The following is a 10,694-nucleotide window of genomic DNA, read 5'->3' on the forward strand; positions in this document are numbered from 1 at the left end:
GAACATAATCAATTTTAGGCAGTAATTTTCATCAAAAGCCATAAGGGGAACTGTTTGCATGATGGCTCTGCTTCAAATGAGATGAAATAGACATCTCTCTGCAAATGGAGGTTTTCAGAAAACACGTAGAATGGTCAAATAATGAATTTGTCAAGGGTTCAGGTATGGGGTGATGTCATGTGGTTTGAACAGGTTTTCTAGTGCCTGCCCTCTCACCCACATCCCACCCCACCTTATTTTTTTAGATTGAATTTATAAAATACTTGTTTTAAAACTTTTGCAATAGCAGATTGGACTAGATGGAATTAAGCCATAAAGGTCCTGTTTTTGGGAGCCCCGCCCTTTTGTGACCAGTGTCTGGGAAGATGGGTCACCACGTGGGTGCTAGGAACTGAGCTCAGGACCTCAGGAAGAACAGCCAGTCCTCTTAACTGTTGACCTATCTCTCCAGCCCATTTTATTTTATCTTATGCATATGAGTGTTTTACCTGCTTGTATGTATGAGTACATACATGCAGTCCTACATGCAGTGAGGAACTCAGGAGAGAATGTTAGATGCCCTGGAGCTGAAGTTACAGACAGCATGAGTCACTTATGAGTGCTGGGACCTGAACCCTGGGTCCTCTGCAAATGTAGTCAGTGCTCAAAACCACTAAGCCATCTCTCCAGGCCCTTATTTTATATTTCATAATATTTTAAATATGATTTCTTTTGTTTTGTTTTTCGAGACAGGGTTTTTCTTTGTAGCCCTGGCTGTCCTGGAACTCACTCTGTAGACCAGGCTGGCCTTAAACTCAGAAATCTGCCTGCCTCTGCCTCCTAAGTGCTAGGATTATAGGCGTGTGCCACCACGCCCAGCTTAAATATGAATTCTTGCCAAGAACATAAATTGTAAGATAGTTATCATATCAAATGAGCAAGAAGTAAACTAACTGTCCCAAAGTAAGAAAACCACTTTTGAAAGAAAGAATTTGTGTGAGGTGGTGCATATACATAATCCTAGTTACTACATGATGGGCAGGAGGACAGCAAGCTTGAGGCTAGCCTTGGCTACATAGCTATATCCTATCTCCAAAAAAGGTTTCATCTGTATATGTATATAATCAAATATTATATTAACACTAATAACCACACTCAGAATATGTTATTTGGTATAAAAATATGGACTACTTTATAAACTGGGTATCTTTTTTGGGTAGGGGCCATGTTAATCTACATACAATTCCAGTTTTAGTACATGTGATAACAAAACAAGTACTTGCTTTTCTAGTGTCTGATGTGCCCCAGGCTGGCTTCACACCAAAGAAAGTGACATTGAAATTAGGTCGGCTACACTTACCTCCCAAGTGCTGGAGTTCAAGGTGTGTCCCACCTTGCCTGGTTCTTTGTGGTTTTGAGATAATCTTAAGGGGCCTAGGTTGGCCCAGCATAAAAATATTGTATAATTAAAAAAAATGTTCATGATATAATATAGGCAAAAATAGAATATAGAACTCAGTATGTCTATATGTTAAAATTTCTTTTTATTAACATAAATGTACTTAGTGTGACATTTTAATATACATACCTTGTTATATCTTGTTCACTTTTGCCTCTTTACTTTCCCCATGTCAATTTTCTTTTGGTCAGTGCTTGGACTTGAACTTAGGGCTAGGGATTGAATGCTAGGGAAGTGCTCTGTCACTGAGCTACATTTCTAGCCTGCTGAAAACAGTGCTTCGAGTAGCTGCACAGTTGGCTGGGGGGTAAAAGCATGGGCTGCTCTTGCGGAGGATCTAGGTCTGACCCTCATTCCTATAAGGCGGCTCGCCACCATCCATAGCTCAGCCCCAGGGCCCACAGTCCCTTTTCTGACCTCCGCAGTTACCAGGCACACACGGTACACACACAGAAACATTCAGTACAAATATGACAATACGTTTAGAAATAAGTGTTGGGGGATGCATGTGAGTTGGCAGTATGAGATTTGGAAATTAAACTCAAGACCTGTGGCTTGGCTGGGAGGGGAGAAAGAGTGTGAAAGCCCCCGAAAGAAACTGTATCAAAAGGTCAGCATCATAGTTTCTGACTGGTGAGATAATGCTTGCATGATGTTAGTAAAAAAAGATCCCGTGTTTATTCTGTCTTCTTTACTAGAACACTGTCTTGTCTGACATAACAATAGCAGTAGCAGAGAATGAGGACAAGCATAGTAGTAGAGTGCGTACATCTGTACGTGCACATCTGTATGGAGGGGTTTGAGTCCCACTTCTTAGCAATGGGAACAGCAACTTCAGTACTGGGCATACTCTACCTGGTGAATTAAACATAGACATCAATATTTGATGAGATGCTAAAAGAACATGCTAATAACTGACATAAATGATTTATTCTTATTAGAAAGGAACTTTGTTTATTTGGGATATAAAAGAATGAATTATTAGGTAAATGAATAACTTACTTCATTTAATAGTATATCTTCTTTTTCTTTCAGGCACATATTAAATTTCCTATTGACTACCCATATTCACCACCTACCTTCAGATTCTTGACCAAAATGTGGCACCCCAACATTTATGAGGTAAGAGACGTTTGTCATAACTTACACTGTGGCTTTATTAATTTTTAGATTAGTTCTTTAAAAAGAACTAGGGTTTTACCAGTCAAGGCCCTGAGTTTGATCATCAGCACCACATAAAATAAGTTATTTGGACTAGAGGGCGTGGCTTAGTGGTAGAGCATTTGCTTAGCATGCACAAGGATCTGGATTCAGTCAAAACACCACAGCCTCCACCCACCTCTATAATGAATTGTATATCTTGGTAAATAGTATTTTGCTGTAATCACAGAGAAATATTCATAATTTTTCCTCTTCTACTTTATAGTGCCTGGCTTAATTATTTAAAATAAGGGTAGTTTATAATATGTAGTAATTATAATCCAGTTAAAGATGGAGCCTTTGCAGCTCATTCTAAGATTATAATGCACGTGTGCTAACATTTTCATTTTAAAACTTTAGTAATATTGTATAAATGTATTTGTGTGCCTGTTCTCTAACTTCATAACAAGGATCACCCCTTGCTATGGGCAGAGACTCAGCTTTTTGGGGGGATCTATCCTACTTCATTTGGACTGGCCTCCTTTCAGGAGTTACTGCTGAGCAGTTGAATTCCTCTTATGGAATAAATCCAAGGTGAGGTTCTTCTGTGGACAAGTCAGCGTGCCCGAAGACAGCATTTCTAGTAGAACTGCTGGTTCAAACACGAAGAACACCTAGGGTTGGGCTGGATCATGACGTACTGGAGTAGTGCGTTAGCCTTTCTTGTAAGGTGCCTTCATTGCCTTTCCTTTTTAGTTTGTTTATTTGAGACCACCTTTCCTAATGTATTTCAGGCTGTCTTTCAACTTGTCCTCGGGACCTCTCAAGAGGCGTTGTGGGCATGCACAGTTTTGTTTCTGTTTTTCCCAGCTAGAACAAACATGACAAAATGGTGACGTGTGATTGCCTCTCCAGAAACTATGGTGGATGGAGAGAACTGACTCTTGAGAGTTGTCCTCTGGTCTCTACATATAGCGTGGCTCCCCTCCCTCAATGAATACATACATGTCAGAAAAACAAAAGATGGCATCAGCATTGTGACTCATGCTTTTACCCAGCACAGCAGGTGAACTCAGTTGCAGGCCAATCTTGTCTACGAAGAGTGTTCTGGGATAGTCAGGGGTACACACTAAAACCCTGTATGGGGGCTGGGGGATCGAACTATGGTTATAGTTCATTAAGTACTGTTATGGCCCAAAAGGATGTAAACTTTACTGTAATATTTTAAAAATACCATGTATATAAAATTAATAATGATGAAGGAGAATATAGAAAGAAGGAAATGTATTTTGAGCCATAGAAATGAGTCAGCAGTTAAGAGCGCAGAGAATCCAGGTTAAGTTCCTGTTCTTTTCAAGTGCCCAGAATTGTAACTCCAGCTCTAGGGATCTGACACGTGTAGTGTCTGCAGGCACCTACATTCTCATGCATATAACTGATTCCTACATATTCAGAATTCCTGGTACATCTTTAAATACAAAATAAGTTTAACGTGGATTCGCCATCAGTGATTACATTGTACAGTAAGATTCCTTTCTGCATGGGGCTGGAGAGATGGCTCAGAGGTTAAGAGCACTGAGGTTAAGACTCTTCCAGAGGTCCTGAGTTCTGTTCCTAGCAACCATATGGTGGCTCACAATCATCTATAATATGATCTGATGCTCTTCTGGTGTGCAGGTGTACATGCAGACAGAGCACTCATGTAAAATAAATCTTTTGAAGAAAAAAAAAGACTCCTTTTGTACTGTTAAATGCTGTTAAGGAGTATAATTGTAGCAGGATATGATGGTGTACACTATAATCCTAGCACTTGGAAGGCAGAAGCAGGTGGATCTCTGTGAATTTGAAGTCAGACTGGTCTGCATAGAGAGTTCTAGGCCAGATAGAGCTAGATAGATATATACCTTGTCTTTGTTTTTTTTTACTAAGTTGATTTCTGGTTATGTGTTTTACTGTGCTCAGAATTATGCAGCTGGAGTCCTATTGGACTTATAAACACTATTGTGTTCATACAAATGATTATAAACCTTACAGATAGGATGACTCAAAATATTACTGTTCATTACCACCTCTACCCCACCTACAACCTTAGTTTACAGTTTATGGGAGAGCCTGGTGTCATGAGAGACTGAGCCCAGGAATTAAAGGCCAGCGTGCACAAAACAACCCAGGCATTTGCTGTCTTGCTGTGGTTATAATAATCTGAAAGGAAATATAGTTGACTCCTGGAGTTGGCTACATAGTTTGTGGTTACGGTCCTGTTTGTGACCTTGTCACTGCTTCCCTTCCTCCCTTCCTCCCCTCTGCCCCTGCTTACACCGCCAGTGTGGGCCTTGAACATTCCCTCCCTGCAGCATGTGGACATCCCTGTGCTCAGCCTTTGCTGCGGTGCTGTTGGGCTAATAAGACTATTGTTAGGTAGTGAACTCAACAGTAGCAGAGCTTAGAGCGTGACACAGACAGATGGAAGCACATTTCTGCTTCATTTCTCTTGATTGTTCATGTTCATTATATTAGTTTTACTAAATTGAGTTATTCTCTATGTAGTAGAATTATTTATCATCTTGTAGAACTTTTTTTAAAGATTTATTTGCTTATTATATGTCAGTACACTGTAGCTGTCTTCAGACACTCCGCAAGAAGGCATCAGATCTCGTTTTATAGATGGTTGTGAGCCATGTGGTTGCTGGGATTTGAACTCAGGACCTTTGGAGGAGCAGTCAGTGCTCTTAACCGCTGAGCCATCTCTCCAGCCCCTTATAGAACTTCTAATTTCTGTAAATATTAACTTCAATGATTTATCATAATTAGGAATCAACTGACAAAGCTAAAGATAATACATTAGGATTTATTACACTGATTATACTGTTGTCTTATGACCTTTTAAGCTAGAGAAATTATTAATTATCTCATTGTTATTAAACTCATGGATATTTTAAATACAAAATTTAAAAAACTTTAAGATTTAGTGTAATATATATGCTTTGTTTTCATTGTCCACATATTTTAGCCACATTAAAAACCATTTAGATAAACTTCTGAAAATGATTTTTGTAGCATCTTTAGATTTTAAAAAAGTTGCATTGGTCTAGAGAGATAGTTCAGGTGTTAAGAGCACTTGTTGCTCCTGCAGAAGATCCAGGTCTGGTGTCCAGCACCAACATGATGCGTCATCACAGCTGCTAGTAACTCCAGTTCCTGGGTTCCAGTGCTCTCTTCTGACATGCTGGGCACCAGCACACTTGTGGTTCACAGACACAGATGACATAAAGCACTCATAGACATGAGGTAAAAGTTAAAGGCTTAAGAAAGTTTACAGAGACTTGATACTTTGGATATTTCAACGCAATGTCTCAGTGTAGTGCCCTGGGTAACAGCAAACTCTCAGTCCCTGCTTCATCTTTCCCAGTGGTGGGAATTAAAGTGTGTCCCCCTCCTCATCCTCACAGATCCCTTTGGTTTGGTGGTTTGGGTCTGGGGAGAGAAGACTGAGATAGGGTCTCAGTAGCCCAGGCTGGTCTGAAGTCACTGTCATCCTGCTTCTGCCTGTTCTTTCTGCTTTCCAGAGACTTGGTAGGTGGAAGCATTGTACGTGGCTGTGGATCTTGGTCTTTTTATCTTTTTATGTTTATGGATGTTTGCCTGTATGGATGGCTGTTGCCACATATGTGCCATGCATGTGGAGGCCAGAGGAAAGGTGTCAGGTTCCTTGAGTTGTCACGTGGGTACTGGTAATGAACCAGGGTTCTCTGGAAGAGCAGCCAGTGCTAAATTGCTGAGGTACCTCTACTTTGTTTTGAGACTGGATGTTGAAAGAATTCACTATAGAATTTTAATACCGTTTCCATCATCCTGACTCACCCTGTACTTTCATGCGCTCGCGCGCGCGCACACACACACACACACACACTGTAGCTCAGGTAGCTTCCATTCAGGGCTTCCTGCTTCGTCGTCTTCAGCATTGGATTATACTGTGTGCCACATTCCTATCCCTATTTTATTTATTTATTTATTTTTTAAAATTACCATCACTGCCCAAGCTAGTTGCTTTGTTTATTGTCATGCAGAAAATACTTTATTTATAACACAATTTATAGAAGAGAAAATTTGTACTGATTGACAGTTTGAGGGTACAGCTCATAGTGATGGGAGACTCACAGCAGTGGGGGGCTGAAAATCTTAAGGCAGCTGATCACAAGGCTTGTCTGCAGCTCAGTCTGCGTTCTGTCGCTGCCCAGCTGCACTCTGCTTTTACCTGAATGGTATTGTCCACAGTCAGGGCAGACCTTCTCACATTAAACAGTCTGTATTAGTTTGAGTTCTCTAGAGTCACAGAATGTATGGGCAAGTCTCTATATAGTTAGGGAATTTGTCGATGACTTACAGTCTATAGTCCAATTCCCCAACAATGGTCAGCGGCAGCTGTGGATGGAAGTCCAAGGATCTAGCAGTTGCTCAGTTCCACGAGGCAAGCAGGCAAGGAAGAGTGAGTAAATCTTCCTTCTTCCAATGTCCTTATATATCTCCAGCAGAGGGTGTAGCCCAGATTAAAGGCGTGTGGGTCTCCAGCAGAGGGTGTGGCCCAGATTAAAGGCATGTGCCTCCATGCCTTTAATCCCAGATGATCTTGATTCTCCTTGTCTTAATCTTCTGAAATTCATAGCCACTATGCTTCAAGATCTCCATACCAAGATCCAGGTCAGAAACTTATATCTCTGAGCCTCCAGATTAGGATCATAGGTGAGCCTTCCAATTCTAGATTGTAGTTCATTCCAGATATAATCAAGTTGACAACCAGGAATAGCCACTACACAGTCCCTGACAAATATGCCCAGAAAAATTGTTCCCTTTGAGATTCTAGTCAAATTTCATCTAATTGGACGTTAAGATTAATCTTCACACCAATCAAAGATTTGCAATTTCCATGATTTCTTTGACACAGTTTTATTAAAAATACTTTTAATCTAGGCTTAGGCATGAAAGAGGAGGAGAGAGAGACTCAGAAGGGCACACCCTGCAGCTTGAGCTTCTCAAAGACGAGGTGCACATTTATTATTTATTTATTTATTTATTTATTTATTTATTTATTTTTATTCGATATATTTTTTATTTACATTTCAAATGATTTCCCCTTTTCTGGCCCCCCCACTCCCCGAAAGTCCCATAAGCCCTCTTCCCTCCCCCCTTTTCTCCCATCCACCCCTTCCCACTTCCCTGTTCTGGTTTTGCCCTATACTGCTACACTGAGTCTTTCCAGAACCAGGGGCTACTCCTCCACTGCTGGTGGGGTTGCAAATTGGTACAACCACTCTGGAAATCAGTCTGGCGGTTCCTCAGAAAACTGGGTACCTCACTTCCGGAGGATCCTGCTATACCACTCCTGGGCATATACCCAGAGGATTCCCCAGCAGGTAATAAGGATACGTGTTCCACTATGTTCATAGCAGCCCTATTTAAAATAGCCAGAAGCTGGAAAGAACCCAGATATCCCTCAATGGAAGAATGGATGCAAAATATGTGTTATATTTACACAATGGAGTAGTATTCAGCCATTAGAAACAATGAATTCATGAAATTCTTAGACAAATGGATGGAGCTGGAGAACATCATACTAAGTGAGGTAACCCAGTCTCAAAAGATCAATCATGGTATGCACTCACTGATAAGTGGATATTAGCCTAGAAACTTGGAATACCCAAGACATAATCCACATATCAAATGATATCCAAGAAGAATGGAGGAGTGGCCCCTGGTTCTGGAAAGACTCAGTGTAGCAGTATAGGGCAAAACCAGAACAGGGAAGTGGGAAGGGGTGGATGGGAGAACAGGGGGAGGGAAGAGGGCTTATAGGACTTTCGAGGAGTGGGGGGCCAGAAAAGGGGAAATCACTTGAAATGTAAATAAAAGATATATCGAATAAAAAAAACATAAAAAAAAATAAATGTACACCTCGTCTTTGAGAAGCTCATGCTGCAGGGTGTGTCCTTCTGAGTCTCTCTCTCTCTCCTCCTCTGAAGCTAATAGAAAAGAAACTGGGGAAGACCCTTGAGGACATGGGCACAGGGGGGGGAACGTTCCTGAACAGAACACCAATAGCTTATGCTCTAAGATCAAGAATTGACAAATGGGACCTCATAAAATTACAGTTTCTGTAAGGCAAAGGACACCATCGAAAGGACAAATCGGCAACCAACAAATTGGGAAAAGATCTTCATTTTTTATTTATTTTATTCACCATCTGTAACTCAGGTTTCAGGAGATCCAATACACTCTCATGTCATCTACAAGCACCAGCTGCACACACGGGTCACAGACATGAAACCTTCACATGAATACAGCTACAGAAAGGAAGGATTATGGCCCTTTTTTCTTTCTTTCTTTCTTTCTTTCTTTCTTTCTTTCTTTCTTTCTTTCTTTCTTTCTTTCTTTCTTTCTTTCCTTCCTTCCTTCCTTCCTTCCTTCCTTCCTTCCTTCCTTCCTTCCTTCCTTCCTTCCTTCTCTCTCTCCTTCCCCTCCCCTCTCCCCTCTCCCCTCTCCCCTCTCCCCTCTCCCCTCTCCCCTCTCCCCTCTCCCCTCTCCCCTCCCCTCCCCTCTCCCCTCTCCCCTCCCCCTTCCCCCTTCCCCTCTCCCCTCCCCTCCCCCTCCCCCCTCCCCTCCCCCCTTCCCCTCCCCTCCCTTCTTCCCTCCCCCCTCCCCTCCTCTCTCCCCTCACCTCTCCCCTCCTCTCCTCTCCCCTCCCTTCTCCCCTCCTCTCCTCTCCCCTCCCTTCTCCCCTCCCCTCCCTTCTCCCCTCCCCTCTCCCCTCCTCTCTCCCCTCCCCCGTCCCCTTCCCCTCCCCTCCCCCCTCCCCCCCTTCCCCTCCCCTCCCCCTCACTCCCCCTTCCCCCTCCCCTGTCCCCTCCCCTTCCCTATCCCCTCTCCATCCCCTCCCCTACCTTCCCCCCCTCCCCCCCTCCCCTCCCCCTCTCTCTCCCCTCCCCCTGAAGCAAATACTCAGTGTAGGCATGCACAGTGTAGAGCACTGAGCTACTCGCTGTGTCCCCAACAGGAGCTGCAGCGCACACTTACCATATCCATGCCCTGGGGCATTTTCAAGCTCCTCAGAAGGGGTTGTATATTCTCCTCCCCCTCTGAGACAGGGTTTCTCTGTGTAGCCCTGGCTGTCCTGGAACTCACTCTGTAGACCAGGCTGGCCTCGAACTCAGAAATCCACCTGCCTCTGCCTCCCAAGTGCTGGGATTAAAGGCGTGAGCCACCCCTTCTACCCCTCACCCCCCACCAGGTTGCATGTTCTATGATTGCAATTGTGTTGAAGGTCCAGGTATTCAACAGAAAAGCAAGATGGTAGTAATGGAAGCCTGGGGAGGGAAAGGAGGGGACCCAGCAAGCAGAGTATTCCACATTGGTGTGATAGTGTTAATCACATAGTGCTGTGAGCGTACAAGAACCTTGGTGTGTGGGCTTTGTGGTGCTGGGTGTATTCATACTGAGTTCTACTTCTAGCAGCATCTTCCCACCCTCTGCTGACATTCTGTTTGCTTCTTTGAGCTTCTTTGAAATAGTTTACCGTACTGATGACAGACAGATGTGTTCTCACTGTGTAAACTAGGCTAGCCATTCACCTGTTGCTGCCTTTAAGTGTTGGGGTTACAAATGTGTGCCACCAGTTACTCTAGCCAGCCATTGTGACATAAGTTTTTAATCCCAGCACTCAGCAGGCAGAGGTGGCCGGATATCACTGAGTTCAAGTCCAGTCTGGTGCTTACAGAGCCTCAGGCTAACTAAGGCTACATGACAAGACCAGAGTTACTAAGTGAGATTCATCTAGATTTTAAAAGGATGGTCTTGCTTCTACAAAAGTAATTTTGTGGCTGTGGGTGGTGATGCAGACCTTTAATCCCAGCACTAGGGAAACAGGCAGGTGGATCTCTGGGTTTGAAGCTAGCCTGGTCTACAAAGTGAGTCCAGGACAGCCAGGGCTCTGTTACACAGAGAAATCCTGTCTTAGAAAAAAACCAACGAACCAACCAAAGAGTAGATCTGTGAGTTTGAGGCAGAGAGAGACCTGTCCCAAGCAAATCTAAACACCAAAAAGTACTTATGAAGCGTGCACAGT

General features: G+C 43.0%; 1 protein-coding gene across 1 annotated transcript in view; it reads left to right on the forward strand.

Annotated features, from left to right (window-relative positions):
* The window catches only part of Ube2r2 (ubiquitin conjugating enzyme E2 R2), a 54,601-nt gene that overhangs the window by 34,330 nt on the left and 9,577 nt on the right, over positions 1-10,694 (forward strand). The window contains exon 2 of the mRNA XM_052176265.1: positions 2,474-2,560. Coding sequence (XP_052032225.1) covers positions 2,474-2,560 — 87 coding nt within the window. The remainder of the gene's footprint in view (positions 1-2,473; positions 2,561-10,694) is intronic.

This window comes from Apodemus sylvaticus, chromosome 3 (genome assembly GCF_947179515.1).
Source record: "Apodemus sylvaticus chromosome 3, mApoSyl1.1, whole genome shotgun sequence".
NCBI lineage: Eukaryota > Metazoa > Chordata > Mammalia > Rodentia > Muridae > Apodemus > Apodemus sylvaticus.